At 38.5% G+C, this 20,256-nt stretch overlaps 1 protein-coding gene across 2 annotated transcripts in view; it reads right to left on the minus strand.

The window, feature by feature from the left end:
* Positions 1-621: 621 nt before the first annotated feature.
* pard3aa (par-3 family cell polarity regulator alpha, a) overlaps positions 622-20,256 on the minus strand; it is a 445,004-nt gene continuing 425,369 nt past the window's right edge. For both annotated transcript variants that reach the window (XM_079409545.1, XM_079409544.1), the window contains 3 exons: positions 19,595-19,718; positions 11,675-11,799; positions 622-4,198 (listed from right to left, as the gene is read on the minus strand). In XM_079409545.1, the coding sequence (XP_079265671.1) occupies positions 3,805-4,198; positions 11,675-11,799; positions 19,595-19,718 (643 nt within the window). In that variant the 3' untranslated portion in view covers positions 622-3,804. The remainder of the gene's footprint in view (positions 4,199-11,674; positions 11,800-19,594; positions 19,719-20,256) is intronic.

Consider the following 20,256-nt stretch of genomic DNA (forward strand, 5'->3'; position numbering starts at 1 on the left):
TCCTCAAGCTGAAGCGAGCTTGGGTTCTGCAGCAGGACAATGATCCAAAACACACCAGCAAATCCACCTCTGAATGGGTGAAGAAAAACAAAATGAAGACTTTGGAGTGGCCTAGTCAAAGTCCTGACCTGAATCCTATTCAGATGCTGTGGCATGACCTTAAAAAGGCGGTTCATGCTCAAACCCTCCAATGTTGCTGAATTACAACAATTCTGCCAAGATGAGTGGGCCAAAACTCCTCCACAGCGCTGTAACAGACTCATTGCAAGTTATCACAAACGCTTGATTGCAGTTGTTGCTGTTAAGGGTGGCCCAACCAGTTATTAGGTTTAGGGGGCAAGCACTTTTTCACACAGGGCCATGTGGGTTTGGATTTTGTTTTCCCTTCATAATAAAAAACTTCATTCAAAAACTGCATGTTGTGTTTACTTGTATCTTTGATTAATATTTAAATTTGTTTGATGATCTGAAACCTTAAAGTGTGACAAACATGCTAAAGAATCAATATGCAAATCAAAATCCAACACATTTTTTCACACCACTGTATATTAAAATATTACATTCATTTTACTTGATGGTTAAGCACTCAGTCTTTTAAAATAAAGGCAAACAAAAGCATTTACTGTAAACAGAATGGAGAAACTTTTTATTGAATATAGATTTGATATGTACAGAGAAGCTTTGTGTATATTTTGACACATCAGGTAAAAACTTTGTGTAAAAACCATTTTCACTGTGCATACAGGAATCAAATACCATAGTACCTACGACGTACATAGACAACAAAATGTCATACAAATACATTAAAATGTGCAGATTAATCTTTGCTTTCTTTTAATGATTAAAACAAATGCTGTATGATCAGAGAAAGACAAAGGAATACAATAATTTCATTTTAAAAATATATGCATTTGGCGACACGTTAAACTTTTAACATACAAAAACATCCCTCTTCACAGGCACTTCCCATCAAAACGTCTCATGTATACAATGTGATATAAAATAGTAGATAAGCAGCCAGCACCAAAAAAATAAAAATACAGCTGCTGTTCTGGAAATGTCTATTTGTAGATACAATATTAGAAGCACATCGTGTTGTACCACAGAACCCAGAACAATTTTGGGAGGAAGTACCGAAGTCAAAGAAGATTAGAGCAGATATACTGAACATTTTCCACAATGAATGGAGCCGAGACAGAGCGAGACGCCAGGAAGAAACTCGGAGGAAAGTACATCGGTCAATAGGCCTGTCTTTCCCTTTTGTGAGAGCTTATTGAGCTCTTTTAGCTTTAGCTCTGAAAAATATGGCCAAGTGTTTCATGTGCCTGCCAAGATACAGTTCATAGACAAGAGAGAGTAATGTTACAGGCACTGGTGATACACAATCCCACACACACGTATCAAAAAACATACAGCACACATAAGTCGCATGAAGTTTGTTAGAATGATTTGGATTTTTGAATGACTAGTTAAAAGCCAGCTGGATTTAAAGGGATAGTCGTGGAAAAATGTACTTTTTATCATTCATGATGATGATGTTTTGAAGAATGGAAACAGACAGTGGCAAGCTGAAAAAAAAGTACATAGTCCAATTTTATCGTAGATAAACATGATTTTCATTACTAGGTGAACTGCTCCTTTCTGGACTGTATCCGTGGCTACTGCGGCATGAGCTGTAACCTGAGCTTTGTTGTGTTATAGTGGAACATGCGAATGAGCAACTGCCCATTAACCTGTGCGATAAAACACTAAAGTGCTGAACAGAACTAGTTGAGCCGCTGAAACCAAAGACAGTTTGTATGAAGGCAAAGGTCAGAGTCACACCCACACTTACAGGGTATAAATGAAACACACACACACAAGCACACTGCCTGGAAGCCACACGTATACAGTCTTGATAGGAAGCATTGAAGTTAACATGTTCCTGGTGTTATTATGCAACATCCAAAAAAAAAAAAAAAAAAGGTTACATCGTCTTTCATCAGAATGTAAAACATGCTCCACTTTTAAAATGATTTTCCATTTTGGATGACATCATCAATCCCTCTTATTTTTAAGCCCCTCCCCTCCAACCACTTGTCATAGAATACATTTTCACAATCACACAGATTCCTGATGAAGAAAATTTTGTTTGATCTCATTAGCTATGTTTCCATCCAAAATCGCCAAATTAACTTATGCACAAAATTAGAATATCGCATGAAACATTTGAAAATTTAACACTGCTTACATCAATGAAAGTTTCTGCAACCAGGGAAGCTTACATAATAAATGACTTGCGTCTCAGAGCACACAGACAAAATGCAATAACAAATGTCATGATGCTATCTTGCGTAGGGATACCTGATGTTTTAGAACACAATCATGTGAGGCACTTTCAGCGGTTATTATTCCAAATCATTTTGATGACAAGAGTTTGGTTCAGGCATTTCAGAATGACTAAAACAACATTTGAGATGGTATGTGATGAGAACGATGTGCTGGTTAGTTTAGTCATGCAATCACATGCACTGTTGAGACAAAGCCACATTCATTTTTTGAAGTGCACTGCATAATTTATTCGTTAAATGTGTTTCCATCTTAGTTTATGAGCATATCTTCTTATCGGATAAAGAAATTATACCCTTTTTATGTGCATATTTAGAATTTATGCACATCTTGGTGTTTCCATCCAGAAACACCATTATTTATGCGATATTCCAAAATTCCCATACAAATAGGTGGATGAAATCATAGTTATTGAATAACATCGCTTCATGTTGACTTAAAAGGTACAGTATGTAATTTATATTTCTACTAGTAGCACCAAATCAAAATATTTGCTCTTTTGGAAGTATTTTAAACAAGTTTAAACAAAAGAGAATTTACTAATTCCTGAATTTCTGTACATTTACAGTACATGTACCATCTTAGTAGTGGAGGAACAGAGGCCACTAACTCAAGGAAAAAGCAGAAGAATCAATTATGAAGTGGGTGGAGATGGGAGGCGACACATGAGGAGCAATTGAGAAGTATGATGGGTTAATGGGGGTTTCCATAGCAGACAGTTGGAGGGTTGTGGGGTCATAACCTTTCTGCACTCTATTAGCTGAGTTCAGCTACACTGCTGAAGTACATGGCCTTAAAACACACTCGCACTGAACACATACTGTGCACCTACACCCACAAAACTCTCATTAGTGTAATGCATCAAAATGCTCATTCTCAGTGAAAACAATGCAGATATATTTAAATTGTAAAATATCTATACAAGTCGTGGGAACAATTTTTTGCAACAATCAATGCATCTACAAAAACAAATAAAAAAATCTTTATAGACTTAGAAGCAAGCTTCATTTTATAGCTAAATATTGCATTTTTTTCTTTTGATTTTGTGGTGAAATATGACCTAGACATGTTTCTGACAGGTGTAGTGAAATTTACCCACCTACTTGTTTTTCTCAGCACACTTGACAAAAACAAGATATGTAGGTCAGAATATGGTGGAAACAACCATGTAGAAAAGCCTCAGGCGACTGTCATGTGATTGTCAAGAGTACCTAGTGCCACAACGTCAATGAATTCAACAAACACATACACATTTGTCAAAAGCAGGAATGGGAGATGGATAGTTGACAAAGCTCTTCAGTGTGTACAAAGACTCCATGCTCTAGAGTAAAAAAACGACAACTTGGCAACCCTCAGAAAAACCTCCTAAACCAGTTACCCAGAATCCTCCATGTAGTTTCCATGTTATAGCCCTGTCTCTCTCCATTCAATATTATTGCTGTCATACAGTTTTTCCTACAGTTTTGATCTCTCGTCTCAGGAGTAGAAGGGGCGGCCCTTCTCAGGGGTCTGTAGACGGTTGAGACGGGCGAGTTGAGTGGGCGAGGGTGGCACGTCTTGTCGGTAGGGGCCTTTGGGTGGAGCAGGAACAGGGTTTTGGCTTGAGGTTGGTGTCTCCTCCATAGTAGGTAGCTTGGTTTTAGCCTCCTGCTCCTTTCGTCTCTGTTCCTGTCTCAGGAGCTCTTGGGTCTCGAGGAGGACGCGAGCGTTCAGGCCCGTGGCGGCGGTGCCCAGGTAGCCGTTGGTAGTACGGGATCCCTGGTAGCTGGAGTACCGCGGATTCTCTTTGGCAGACTGAAAGACTTCGCCGGGAGGATAGATTTTATCCCAAGAGTCTTGAGACACGGTGCTAGGGTTTTTACGTGGTTGTCTGTGAGGAGAAGAAAAAGAAGGTTAACACTTTATTTTGATGGTCACTTTTGAACATTCTGTTGACAATAAGTAACTTTGCACTAGTGCTGTCAAACGATTAATCGTGATTAATCGCATCCAAAATAAAGGTTTTTGTTTACATAATATACTGTATGTGTGTGTACAGTGTATATTTTTGCATATATAAATACATAGACACATACAGTATAAATATTTAAAATATGTACATGTACAGTATATATTCATATAATTTATATTATATAAACATTTTTAATATATAAACGTATAATTTTTCTTAAATATATACATGCATGTGTGTGTATTTATATATGCATAATAAATATACACAGTACACTGTTACATGTTCTGTTTTAGTTGTTTTGCCATGTCTTCCGTTGATCCAGTTTCCCTGATTAGTTAATTAGCTTCACACCTGTTTCTGTTCTTCCTTGATTACGTTCAGTTTGTCTGCTATTGTATGCGTTACACCATTCCGGTCGTCTTGCGTAAAGCTTATTGTTTGATATACCTGCCTGCCTTGTCCTGTTTTGCCTTCTTGGGAGCTCATGTAACATACATACACTATATTATGTAAACAAAAACTTTTCTTTAGGATGCGATTTAATCTTGATTAATCGTTTGACAGCACTAGTAAAATCTAGACCCGAGAGTAGGCTCTTTTGACCTGGTCTAGTAAGTAACCATCTAGAAACCATACAGTAAAGTATACCGCAGACAGCCTGAAAATTAAGGCCAAAATCAACCTGGTCTCATGGCATAAACGTACCTGGCTTGAGGCACTTTTTAGCGAAACAGTTTTTACGTACCTTACTGCACGTTTCACCGCAGTTTCTCAAGAGAAATGTCTACTGAGTGGCGCTAAAACATGGGTTCAATACGTAAACCCTGGCACGTTATTATTATGTTGATAGAGGTACGTATTGCTCTGTTTTTATTACATTGCCTTAGTATGTATTGCAGCGGTTCAGAATTCAAATATCTAGGGACCATTGCTAAAAATGAATGCTCTATTGTGTTGGAAATATACCTATGCCTACACCAAACCCTAAAACTACCCGATAGTGTTGACAAATGCAAAACTGATATAAAAATGCATTTGTTGATGCAACCATGCTATTTGAACTTCCTTATATGCAGATTTGAACTGTTTTGTCGAACCGGAGCTCTTCACCTCTCAAGTACGTCTTCGTACTCCACGAGCTACCGAACAAACCTACTGTCTATGAAAACCCATAGATATGAAACTGGATATGTGTGATGCTAACGTTCAAAAGGATCAGTTTCCAAATCTCCCAGCATATTAATATTGTTTTGAAGTCATAACATGATATTCTTCAAGTAATTGTGAGAAAATTATGCTTTATTAATCGAAGCTCTGTAAATTTGTGTGAAAAGGAATAAAAGGCGTCTGAGTTTTACTGCCTACTACCTTTACTACTTATTGGTACGTATTTCACATCTCGCTTAAAAGTGCCCCCAGGTACGTTTATGCCATGAGACCACGTAGGCCAAAATATTTTGATTGTCCCCTTGTGGCTGGCTGCAGTATATGTCATAAACCCTGCCCTCTCTATGTAAACGAATTGGATGTCAGCTAAACAAAAAAAAATCAAATTTCCCTTCAAATAAATTTTACCCAAAGATGGTTTCTGTCATTTTAGGAAGTTCTTATTATGCTGGTGTTTTCAAGTGTGTGTTTTTGTAATAAGTGTGGTTTTATTTGATGCTATAAAAACAGTGTGTGGCATCACGATTGTGTGCTCACGATCAGTTTGTGAAAGTTTTGGGACATTTTGGCTTAGTTTTTCTACAGTGGAATGAAATAGAGACATATCAACTTTTTTACAGTCTATAGTAAAATCTATGGTAACAACCACCTACAACACGCTATAGCATTTGGTGGCATGTTGTCCAAGAAAAGCACCAGTCATGTGTGTTCTCCAGAAAGTGTAAAAATCTAGTTCAGTGCTGCACAAAAAGAGTTAAACACTGTTTGAGACCAGTTAGCGTACTTAACATCAAGAAAGGAAATAACAGGTTCCTTCAATGGCCAATCAACTACTAGACATCTGACAGACCACCAACGTCAGATCCCTTTCTTGCCTAAAGGAACGAGGGAAGAAATATCCAACCTACAAATTTCTTTGTCAACGTGGTGGCCATTGTGAGGGGTGTCCACTCAGACTGTGTCCATCTTCTCTCTGCTCTGTTATTAGGATCCATTAAGTGGGAATGTGAATGTGCCACATCCCATCGCCTCATGGCTAAATGAAGCCCCACTCACACCTCAATGGCTTTGCACACTTAAAAGCATGCGTGTAAATGTGTACGCGCACACTTCTTTTGGGATTCACACAAGAAAGTAGTGCTTTCAAAAGAAGGCACACAATGCTGTAGTATTGTCCAGAATTCAGAAAGCGGTGGTGAAATAAGGGGTGTTTACATTTTTTATCACTAGAATGATGCTAGGGGTGATTGCTAGGTGGTTGTTTACTTGCCCAAATCTAAAAAAGCCCACATGTCTATATTATTACGGACCTTAGAAATGGGTTGGGTCACTTTTTCAATATAAGTCACCAGTTTTATTGATCGCAAGGTGACAATTGTAAATTTGATTGCTAAGAAAAGTAATAGCACACCTCTCCTCAACAAGCCACACAATTTGAGGCATAATTTGTGTTTGTCCCCGAAAGAGTATACAACAAATTACACAGAAAAATTTAATACTTATGCTTTGAAGTTTAGAACAAACCCCTAAGGTTTAGTATGAACAAATATAATAGTCATTTTGGCCTAGCAAAGCAACACTGTAGTTTCATGCACTATGGGTCATATTGTTTGGATAATAAATAAAAAATCAGTGGGGTTTGAAAAGGAATACAGATTACATTCCTGACCAATTGTGTGAAGCATATCATTTAAAGTCAAAGGCCATGAACATAGTATTTTCAAATGCGTAGAAGGTGAAATTGAGTGGATGCCAATAAAACTGTGTTGATTACAGTACATTGTTGTATTTCATACAAAGAGCAGATCCCAGCAGAACACAGAAAAACTGAGAGAAACACATGGCACTTCTCACAAGAGGCAATGGTGTTAGGTAAAATCTTCTTGCTCTTACAGTGACATCTGCACACTTGTTATTGAAACTATTGAGAAAATGGTGACTAATTATCACCTTGAAACACATCTTATATTTCTAAAAGACAGCTAGAAACTTCATTACAACATTAACAAATCAATATTAATTAAATAGATACAATACATTTTTATAACTCTTATTAAAGTAGTTAGTTCCGGTCCTGGATGATGACACCATCAATGTACCATCCTGAGATAAGATACTCAATATATCTGGATTTTTTCATGCCATATTGTGAATATAGTCAAGGCTAAAGGCTGTTTTTACCTACTGCATGATATGTAGTATATGTTAATATGTAGAGACAACTATAAATGAAACATTTGTATATTAAATTCCTTAAAAAAATTGAAAACACAGTGGCGCTATCAAAACACTGCTTCTAATGTTTGAGAATCCCGACCAGCCAAACATAGCAACAGCTCAACCAGTGGTGTGATTTTGTGGCGGGGCTTTCTGTCTGTTCAACCTATAGCAGACGGTGAGATTATTTGTGAAACCTGTTTAAAAACTGTCATTATTAAGTTTCATGCCATATTGTGAATATAGTCAAGGCTAAAGACAGTTGTTAGCTACTGCACAACAGTGAAATGTGTCATATTTTTAAGTTTAAATTACACCTATTTCAAGTTAATAAATAGATATAACTATAAGTAAAACATTTGAAATATTTGAAATCCCGACCAGCCCAACATAGCAACAACTCAACCAATGGCATGAGTGTGGGGCGGGGCTTTCTGTCTCTTCGGCCAATAGCAGATGTGGAGACTATTTGGGAAACCTTTTGGAAAACAGTCATTATTTTTGTAATTCTGATGCCAGTGGTGCAAAAACGGCACACTTCACATGTAGATAAAATTATGTGAAACGATAAGCATATCTCTATGGTAATGTCATATCACAACACAGCTAAAAACATTAATGACAGAAGTATTTTACTCATATATATTTATTTATTTGGTCTCACTTTATATAAGGTGCCCTTAGTTACTATGTACTTGCATTTAAATTAATCATTTGGTACAATGCATTTATTGTGTACATACATGTTCTTACATCATACTTATATTTTGTAAAATATCTATATGTAATTACATCTGTAATTAATTTCTGTAATTACACTGTTGACCCAGCCCTTCAACCTACCCATACTACCAAACCTGTCCCTAACCTCACCCATATCCCACTTCAATAGCAGAAAAAGTGTCTTGCAATACAATATGAACACAGTAAGTACACTGTACTTATTTTTTGATGCAAGTACATAGTTGTAGTTAAGGCCACTTAATATAAAGTGTGACCATATATATATATATATATTTGTAAGAGCTAGTGTTATTGAGTATCTGAGAAACAGCTGGTGTGCATCACAGTTTATCAAAAGGACAACAGCTATGCACACAGAACAATATTATCTCAACACCTTGAGTAATGTTTTCTATTTGTTAACAGGAAGCAGAACGAGAAGCTGGAACGCGGGACCTGTCTCTTATCTCTGTGAGTGTTGCCGTATTATAACGTGCAGCTGTTGCGCTCTGTTTCACATGACTTCTATTACTCCAATCAGCATACACTTCGCTTATCTGCCATTTTATGTTCCTCCCTTTCTTTCTCTGTAATCCACCTCTCAAAAAAGAATCCCTTCATTAGCCAAGTGCTAAATCTGAATCTACAGTGTAAACACATAGTTGGATCCCTGTTAAAGCTTGCTTATAATCCACAGTCTGTCCATGCGTCTGTTGATTAATCCACGTTGCGTTATGATTGGTGGAGGGACGGCGTTCCAGTAAGTCCTTACATTACTAATGAGTGTGTATCTCTGCCAGGTCCTCCAGAGGACAAGGGTCATTTCACACCAGCTTGACCCTGCTTGACCGACGGTATGAGATTATGAGTGGAATGCACATCAAAGGGCCGCTGTCCGTGCAGAGTTTCCCCAGGGAAAGTGTCAAAGCTCCGGCAGGAACCAGTCGGCGGATTCCTCGTAAAGCCGGTGTTTTCGTCTGAAGTTCGCTCAATATAGACAGTGACCCTGACGATGCTTAAGGCAGTGAGAAATAGAGGAAGCTGATTGGTTCAATTGATTAACTGTCATTATGTCCACATAGTGTGGAGTATTGAATGTCAACCTCTCTATCGACTCTAGGACTTCCTCTACTGTCTTGGGAAAGAGAAGGGAAAAAACGATGGACGAATCTGGGTTTTCTGATGCAAGGCCCCCCTCTGTTCTGCGGTGTGCACTGGGCTTTGTCATTGCTTGAGGGGGGACTAATTCTGTAATTGTACATATATCCTGGTTACACCATTCCCAAAGCCAATAAAAACAAGCGCCATGCATGTAGGTTAGACCGCACAGACTGTAGACATTTCCCAATAATTCCAGTTCAGAATACCCACATAACACAATCTTATACTTAGGCAAATTGAATGGCATTAAAATAAAAATAACATGTATTTATGTTAATTTATGTACTGTTAAGACTCAGGGTTATAGACTTGAACAAATGCTAAACATAAGCAATAAAGATTAAATGCATTTTTTTGGACTTCTTACCTCTTATCCCATTTAAAATACAATGCAAATTACAATTTTTTTGCTTATAAATTTTTTTACCTATGTTCTCCTAACACCCATTAATTAATTCAATAAATAAATAAATACACTTAAATTATTAAATCATTTAATGTTATGTAATTAAAAATAGTATTTTATTTTTCTGTACTCTGTACATTACTCCGGTCTTCAGTGTGACATCCTTCAGAAATGATTACAATATGCTGGTTTCTTTTCTTTTTTTCTTATTATTCTTATTGTTTTCCAAGATTCTTTGATGAACAAAATATCTGAAGAATAGCATTTAATGCATTCTTGGTGAATAAAAATATCAATACATCATTATATTATTAAAAAAAAAAGACCCCAAACTTTGACAATAGCAAAATAAGCTTATTTTTTTCTGTTATTACACTGTTTAAACTTCTGCATGAAACTTGCAGTTTGTACTTTAAATTGAGCAGTTTTTTTAAGAAGTGTGATCACAAATTTAATAAAGTGATCAGATTCACAATTTTTTGCTTGGCTGACAAAACGGGAGAATGTTTTCAGAGACTTGGCTTCAATGTCAGCCTTCAAGATTTATTTTGTGGCTAACAGACCACCTTAGCAGAATCTTGGCAACACCCTTGCACTGTGAAGGTGACTTTTTAGCTGGTACGTTTTCAACAGAAAGCTTAAAAATGCAGTTTTTCCTGCTGTGCTGTAAATAAATATACTGAAATATTGAGTGAAACTTTATCAGCAGTGCCTGCAGTTCCCCACCCCTGTCAGTTAAGTATGTAAAGCTCTAATGCAGGATTTTTTCTTCTCTTGTCTGTTGGCTGGATGCTTTGCATGAACTGAAGCAGATTAAGAAGATACCAATGCCTGCAAGTAGAAATGCTGATATCAAACTCAGCCCGCAGGCAACATTCTAAGCTTTATTGACATTTATGACAAATATGCAAAGAGGAGGGGAAGAAAAAAGAGAGAAAGTGAAGAAAGCAGATAAAACAGATGAGGAACGGGGCCGATATCCATCCGAAAAAGGGGGGCCCTATAGACTGCGGTTGCCAAGATAAACTTCCCTCAACAAACAGGTTCTCGGGCTGATCTTTATTAGGTTTAGGAGGGGCATGTGAGCATGAAGACAGACGCTGTTGCTGTTCTGAAAGCTTAGAGCAAAGACAGAACCGACCACATGACAATGGGATGACTTCAGCGGAGAAATGCCACTGAGGTCAGACAGAGTGTGAGAGACGTGGAAATAAGATTGCACGCATATTTGGGTTATGGCTGATTTATTAGCATGAATTTATTAAAGTATTACTTTTCATTGCTTTGCTCTAGGCGATCCGGCAACTTATGTACTCTTGTTTAGGATTTATTACTTGAATATAAGGAATACCTTTACAAAATGTAACAGGGAATTATTATTATGACATCATCATAACGGTATGATTTTTTCTGTATTATTTACATGGTACAGCAAGGTCAATGTCTCGCAAAAAAGACATTAAAATTATGCAAGTTAATAATAATAACAAAACTATTATTATTATTTATTATTATTATAAAATGAATGTACATATGCTAATAAATTTTTATTTTATTTTATTTAAAACTACTTTTTACTTTTCCAAAGGTTATGCACAAAAAAGGGCTTCAGGGCAAATATTGTTAATTTAGTGTTATTGTGAGAGACAATGTGTGGTTGACAGATCTGAGAATCTGAGATATTTTGTGCAGTGATGTCTCTGTGTGGCTTCTCTTACCGCGGTAAGGAGTTGTATTGCCTCTGGGCTTGAGTGAAAGCGTCTCTGTCCTCTCTCTGTTTCTGCATTTGGTCCTCCACAGAAACCGAGTGCCGCCCCGTCGGTGTATAAGAACCCGTGTTGGTCTGAAATATGAAAATACATTTTCCAGTTACACACAAATATTATACCAACAGTATAAAGCCTTTTAAAATAGTGTGTTTGACAGAAAAGAAAAGTCATTCAGGCAGAGCAAATGACAATGCTTTTACGAAATACAGGCTTTTCTATATATTCGTTAATGATGCGTTTAGTCACTGATTATGTATAGGAAGGTGTTACACTATATGTTTGCACTGACCGAGCTAACAAGTGTACAAAATTTAACAAGCGCAGCATAATTTTACAATTCACGGTCAGGTGGGGGTTTTATAATTGTTGAGGGGCACTTGATCACTACCGATTCTTCCAACAGCGCAAGGTGTGCTAATGAGAAACGTGACTACCACACCCGAACGCAATTAGCCTCGAGTGCACTTGTGCTACAAACTGCTGACATCGCAAAAATGACAAATGCTGCATTAATGCGGCGAGGCGAACGTTTCAACGATTCACAAGATGGGAAAAACAAAATAATTAAACATTACGGCTATGGTTTAACTGCAAACTGGAGAATCAGGCAATTTTATCCATGTCTGATGAAGGCCGAGCAAAATCCCTTCTGAGACACACTTTAATAGCTAAAGGCCTGGTAAATTTCTTCGCTGGCAACATATTAAGCCAAAAACAGAGAAAAGGAAATGCTTTTATTGCGAGCTAGAAGCAACAATGAAGTAATTATTCACAGTGAGATATTTTAATGAGATTTGGACAGAGAGGAAACTGCAGCAAGCAAAAATCAGGTAGGTAGGTGTGTGTGTGTGTGTGTGTGTGTGTGCGCTCTGATATGCCACTAGCCCCATATAAACTATAGATAAATATGGTTGTCAATCCTTTTCTGTACACACACACACACAATCTCACTTTCAAATTCTGACTTTTACCTAAAAATAAATTAAATCATCAAATACCAGTAGCAAAACAATAAAATTACACAGTACTAATTTAATCTCATTTTAATTTAATTGCTGTTCTACCCTGCATGTAGAGCCTGATAATTTAAAGTTCATCTGCAATCCTTATAAAACACATGAAAGCATGACATTTTCATGAGATCTCCAGACAGCACATGCCACTTGCTTCCATTAATCACACAGAAATTATAATTTTTTTCCCCCCTCTTTTTCAGACACAGAACAAATACAACAATACGAAGCCCACCTGAACAAACAAAAAGTGGCCTGATAGAGAGACAGACATAATTATGAAAAATTGACCACATCAATTCTGAGCAAGTAAGCATGAAACAGCTGGACGGCGAGGAGAACTTGCCGGTCCCAGACTTCCAAATCATGTATAATTGTTACGATTACCGTGCGGCATGACCCGTAGCCTTTAATATCAAAGACGAGTTGGGCTTGCGGTGCACAGGGGGGGGTCAAACACCCACACACGCTCCATGTGCAACAATGTTTACTGCACTATATGCTCAACCACTTCCAGAAACCTGCTCCGACATATGGAGTTAATTTTAGAACTGATGCACTTGACTGGGTGAGTGCAGGAAAAAAAAGAGATAAAGAAAGGACATAAAGCAGGAGGGGAAAATAAGAGAGGGAATGGAAAATGAGTATGTCATTCTGGAAAAATGTATCATAATTAGCAAGTTATGACAACACTAAGGTGTATGTGTCTCAAATTAAAACAAAGGACAGGAAAATATACAGAAAATTTGAAAGTGAAACAATAAAAAGTGAAAGCTATAGCAGTGTTGCCAAGTCCATGATTTTCTCATGAAATTGGGCTACTTTTGTACAGTTGCCGCAGGTTTTTTTAGTCCACGGGTTGAAGTGAAGCTCCCCAAAAATGATTTTAATAGTCAATTTCTCCTGCAACCCAGTTGGTCTAGTTTTGAGTACCATTGAGCTGGTTTTGTTATGCAGACCTGGCAACTCTGAGCTATATAGACACATCATTCCACTCATCCCTTAGAAACTTCACTTTTCTGCTTGAGTGCTTGTACACCGAGGAAGGTTCATCTAAAGTATTTAAACCCAGAAACCTCTAGCAAGGCTCTAGTAATGACTTAGAACACCTTAACAGCATAGAAACTTGCCAATAGGACTTAGAACACTTTAGAAATCGCCTACCAACACATTAGAAACCATCCAAAATACCTTACAACAGCATAACAACACTCTCATAACTACTTAGCAACACATTAGAAACCATCTAAAACAGTACAAGAAAACCCCAAAAACATTACAACACCCTAACAACATTCAGAGCACCTTAATTATCACATAGCATCAGTTTAGCAATCTCCTACCCTAGCAACTGCACAGCGACACAATAAAACACCCTAGTGACCACTCAGCAACGCTCATGCAACCACCAAGAACACCCTAACACCAGCAAAGTAATGCATTAACAACACTGAGAACACCCTAATAATCACCTAGTAACCACCTGGCAACATCCTAGCAACCACCTAGGACACTCTAACAACAGCAAAGCAATGCAATAAAACTCTTAGAAGAAAGTAATAATCACTTAGCAACACCTTAGCAACAATCCAAAACACCATAACAACAGCACAGCAACCACCTCAGAAAAAAAACAGCAAGCACTAACAACACTGAATAACATCCTCATAACTACATAGTAACCCCCTAGCAACATCCTAATAACCACTTAGAAAACCTTCAGAAACCTGCTAGTAACTGCATAGTAATCCACTAAACCACACAGAATACCATAATAATCCCCTAGCAACACCGTAGATATCTCCCAGAACTCCATAAACATGACCAAGAAACAGTTCAAAAACCTCAAAAGACAAAAAAAAAAACATAGTAACACAAAAAGACCCACAACACCCTAATAACAACCTAGCAACACTTTCATAATCTCCCAGAATACCCTAGCAACTGCACAATAAAATGCTAAAATACCTAGAACACCCTAATAATGACATAGCAACATCTTAGAAACCAACTCAATCCACATTAACTGCAATTAACACACTAAAACAGCCAGAACACCTGAGAAACCTCACAGAAGACCCTAGCAACTGTATTAAGGACGCCTTAAAATAAAGTGTGACCACCAGTTTAGAGAAAGCTTTGAATTATCAACCTGATATTTAAATATAATTTTTTTTGCAGCAGCATCTCAGACCTAAAACAAGTATAAAGCATTAAATGTGCGAGTTCAGCTCAACATTCAGAACAGATATAGTCCCCACATCCCCTGTAGGTAATCTCAGTTTTATCATCTAGTTCTAAATCTGGTGAACATGAAGGGATATATAACAGTAGGAAGGCAATCAACGTATATTTCACTGGAGGGACACTAATCTCGAGCTGCAGTGGATTTATCTACCCACTGTAGGCTCATTATCGTGTTGTGTACTTCTTTTCGCCTACATGCAGCCATTGTTCCCTGAGCTTACGGTGTGTTCCTGCAGCATTGAGAGATAACCTCGTCCAACCATTGGCTGCAGAGGGTCGACTGTACAAAGACACGAGTTCTCTGATTCCACACTGTGGAAATAACGCCTGGTTTCATAATCAAAGAAAACAGGCTGGTTACTCTGAATCCTGAAATCAATGGCATTCTTTCCAGTTATGAAGGCTGCCTGAATGCTTGCTAGTACTGAGGTCCTTGTAAAAGCGGGGAAAAGCACGTAAATACGGGCCTAATGAAAGCATTTGTGCGCGCGTGTGATCCAGGCACCGACATAAAACTTCCGTCCCTTGTGTGGCCTCCAATCGTCTTAACAAAAGATTGATTTTTATTGGTTGAGACAGGGCGGCAAGCCTCTGGAAGGAACATGCTCTTTATGACAAACATCTGGAAAAGCCCCTTTGAAAGTCATAGTGAGAAACGCTGGGCGTGATATACAACGGAAGCATAACAAGACACGTCTAATTGTCTATTTACCGGTCGAGGTCTGTGACAGGTTCTGGCCACGGGGCGATTATCAGCGATCTGGGTTGGCAGCTCGTCGTCGCACATAAAAACCTGATGACGGGTTTCTTTCAGTCCTCGGGGGAATTGTGAACGCTGAGAACACACCTTAATCACTGTCCTAATGTGCGCCTCGTGCTGTCAGAACTCATGCTGGGTTTGAAGGATTATCTGGGGTGTACTTACCCATTTTTCTTCATAAAGAAATGAGAGGCGTTTGATGTAAAGTTGGGAGTTTTGCCACATAGCTACATATTTAAAAGGCAATCAATCATTGTTTCATGCCATTTTGATTTTCTGTTGCACTTGAGGGATACTTCTGAATGGTATTTATAATCAAAGCTATAAATAACAGCCGGCAGGCTTTCAAATGCTAAAGAAACCTCCAAAACGTGCTGAGTACCTGTAGCTAGTTCGTCATACAAATGTTAATTAGATAATTGCTTTTCATAGCCATAAAAAAAAATACTGTGCAAAAGGCAAAATTGTACAGTGATGGCATCAAATGATAATAGCATACCATGATACTGTATGATTATCATATACCACTGTATTTAAAAAGTACTTTAAATAAAAATTCAGAATACCACAGTATTACCATGTTATTTGTGAAAGAAATCAAACAAACAAACACAGCATTATTGGAATAAACGTGGTATAAAATGTTGCATTACTCATTTGATGTTGAATAAGTTTTCGGTTGTGACACCAAAAAAAATCACCCCAAAAAAATTCTAGATGCTCTCAGAGAAGCTTTGTTGTGACAGTTTTATAACGTCATTATATCAAGCTTATGGCAGCAGGATCAACAAGACTGTTATGGCTACAAATGCCTCCCTTGCGCTCTCTTACCCTGCTTAACCATCATTCTCTCAACCTGCTGCTACGATTGACGGCTGTATATTTCTACAAGTCAACAGGACCACAGCGCTCGTGGGCCCTCTCAGACCCTAAATCAATGTCAAGCCTGTTTGCATTCACTTTGACGTAGTGTGTGTGATTTTAATGCAATCCAGGGATAAAACACCTGGACCACCTGATTCTTTGGGATGTGAAAACTTAGCAGTTTTTAGCAGAACCGTAACCACCGTAGACATTGGGATTTGAATACGTAGTTACATTCCTACCACACACCTCTCCACTATTGTTTGACACAAGCTTTTAGTGCTGCAATAACCATTTATTGGTTGTGTCGGCCCAACATGCCATACAATACACAACACTTCAGCCGGAGCAATTTTAGCATGATTTTTCCCACCTTTTCAAAGCTAGAATGAGTTTTCCCACACAAAAAACTACCACCAACATGTGCCTGTATTTCAACATCCCCTTGATACAACTTGGGTCCAGCAACGATGCCGTCGAAAAAAGTCATGCTTGACATATAATCCGCAGTCTTGAGGAAATTCACCCTGAAAGACTCAAAGGCATTCCCTGGGTCCCACCTAACATGTTTTGTTATTTGAAACCAGTCCTGTTCAAACTGAGAAGCCGACCCGTCAGCCGTTAATACAGTAGCCTTGAGACACTCGAGGGAGGGAGCGTACTCCATTACGGGAAATGTCTCTAGTCTTTAAACAATGTAAAATATAACAAGCAATTAGGTGGCTTCTAGCTTAACTCCTCTGGTTCGGCACTGTGCAAACAACAGGGCTTTTACTTCCTGTACTAGAAGCCCAGACAATGTGACACCATCAGGTACCAAGAGAGGTTTTGATTCATTCATACTGCAAACAGACTAGCTAAGGCTATGTCAAATAAAACCTAGTGCATGTTTCTAAAGTCTAAGTATAAAAGCCGTTGCTCAGGAGACCATGTGTACTGCTGAAGTGAAACACTCACTTGAGATTTACCTGCTGTCACAACTGGGTAAAAATTAACTGTTATTAAGTATATTTATTAAATATCTTTCATTGGCAGTGATTAAAAACCCATGCACAGACAGATCCGACTTATTTCAATAGACTTGGGGCTGAGCACTTTTGATTTGAGCCAGTAAACAACCACCTAGCAACATTTTAGCAACCATCTAGCAAACCCCTCCAGCACACCTTCGAAATCACTCATAACACCCTAGCAAATACCCAGCAAACCTTCAAAATTATTCAGAACACCTTAGCAACCACTCAGAATATGCTTCCATTACATTTCAGGTTTCCATTACAGATTTGCAATATGTTTATAAATGTTGATAAAAAAAACCTATTGAGAATTGATGGCGTTTCCATTGTCTGATGTTATGCGGCTAAAACGTAATTTTTCCCTCTCACAATAAGTCAAAGCAACGAATGTTGTTAGGTTTATGTATATCTCAGCTACCGCACTAACCATTATTTTTAATCGAATGAGACATATGCGTGTATGTTTAATACAGCAGCGTGGAGGGCCGATTCTGGGACGCTTCTGAAACGTGCCGTGGCGCAGCTGGTATAAACCAAAGCATTGAGTAGAGTGGCTGCGATCAGCTCCTGTTGCCGTCTTGGAGCTGTAATGCAGTGTAAATAAGGAGTTATATAAGCATTAATGGCAAGGAAAGCCCTTTATACATGAGAGCAGCCACGTATAAGGTATTTCATGGAGGTTATAGTACATTAAAGGATGATCATGTGAATTTTACGTATGCTAGGTTGCCTATAAAAGTGATCTATAAAAACTGTTTCCATTGTATTTTTGCGATATATTGCTTTTCTTAATTGCCCTTTTTTGTGTTTCTATTAGCCGTATTTTCAATTCGCACAATTTAAAGAGTAATGGAATGCGGCAAGTGATTTTGCAACGACTAGCACCACTCACATTTCATTAAAGTTCTAGATTTTTGCAGTTCCATTTGCTGCCACTAGTGGTACATAAATTACGTGCTTCAAGCGATTGCATTTTCATTATGCATCCATCTTTAATCTTTCTGTCTAAGATGCAGATTTTTTTTCTCTGCCCTGATCTGAGTGAAACAGAACATTAATGCATTAATTGAGTTTAACACATTCTAATCTCTGTAGAGCTATTCAAGACCTGAGACGAAAATGGAGACCAAATATGTGTCAGAGAAGACAGGGTCAGAGAGCTGACCTCTAATTTAGGAAATGGCTCTATTCCTTGAGGTAATTAGGCTGTCATATTTTAAAATCCTCCTCCATACCCTTAACAGGAAGTCATAGGACAGGCCACCATGTCTGGCTCAGGCCATTACAGAGAAATGAACTTTGACCCCTTGCAGCTTCTTTCCCAGCCTCTTGAGCAGTGTATATTATTTTAACTTGCTGATAAAGATAAAATAACGGCTAGCCTCTAACCCCAGTTAATAAAATGAAGCACTGACTTTCAAGGACACAATGTTAAAACACATTCACCTCTGTGCAGACCTAACAAATACAAGCAAGTTTGGGGGCAAATAAACTGTGAGATGCATTTGTGATATGCAAGCTTACAACAAATGCACTATTTTCCCCCACCTCACAGAACAAACACCATTCATGCATTATCTGAGATCCTTGACAATATCTCATAATACGTCACCCTTTGCCCTGAACACCAAACACCAGGGCTGACTTAAAAGCTGTGACTCATTTGGGAGAGTTTACATTTGCTGGCCACATACATCATTGACATTGGCTCATTTCAGAAAAGTAACCATTACATTCCAAAGAAAGAAATTACAGTACATTTATGTTTTATAATGGTCACTTTCTGAGATGAGAGACCCTCGATGATGTATGCAGCCGACAAATGCAACCTCCGGGGGGTGAAGCCTACATAATGAGATGGGAGAGCTAAAGTGTTTCTTTTGCAGAGGTGCATGCTGGGAAGCTTTAAGGGTCAGGGCAAGGGTGCACATGCTAAGCTGAGGTTTATCCAGTAGTCTTGCACACTCACCCTCTGTTGTTGTTGAAAGCTGTAGGATCGACGGCGGTCATCAGGTTCTTCCTCCTGCTTGGCCTGCTGGAACTCATGTCGTAGACGCTGTATCCGGTCATGGTTGCTGTGTGCCAGTCGGCTGCTATAGAGGAGAGAGGAAAAAACAATCATAATCCTCATTTTATGACATGATCGACATGAGAAGATCAAAGACCAGATGGTACACTACAGGTGATAGCACTTGAATAAGTTACAGTACAGCTCCAATGCTTATAAGAATACAGCTTGTTTCCTGAATCAATAGCACAAGCATCATTTGAGCCCATGTGCCCCTATCCATTTTGCTAAATTACACGTACGGACACAGTCCATTACTTTTTCCACATTTGGCTCGCGCTCGCCGGCATCTTGAGAACATGAAACGGACCAAACGTTTCCGCAAAGGACTCCCCAGTGAACCATGGCCAATGATACATGTCCCTCCTACGACAGAGAGTCAAAGGCCCACAGCTCAGCCCCTTGCCCCTTTAGAGAACTCAGAGAGACTCATTTGCATTCCTTTCATTAAGAGCTGGGGAAAGTGACCGTCAATAGGAATCAATACGCCTCGTCCCGCTAATCAAGCCCCGCTTTTTATCTACTCCACCACACGGGCTGCTGGTGACAAACCCCTCATTATG

Source organism: Barbus barbus (assembly GCF_936440315.1).
Source record: "Barbus barbus genome assembly, chromosome: 46".
Taxonomy (NCBI): domain Eukaryota; kingdom Metazoa; phylum Chordata; class Actinopteri; order Cypriniformes; family Cyprinidae; genus Barbus; species Barbus barbus.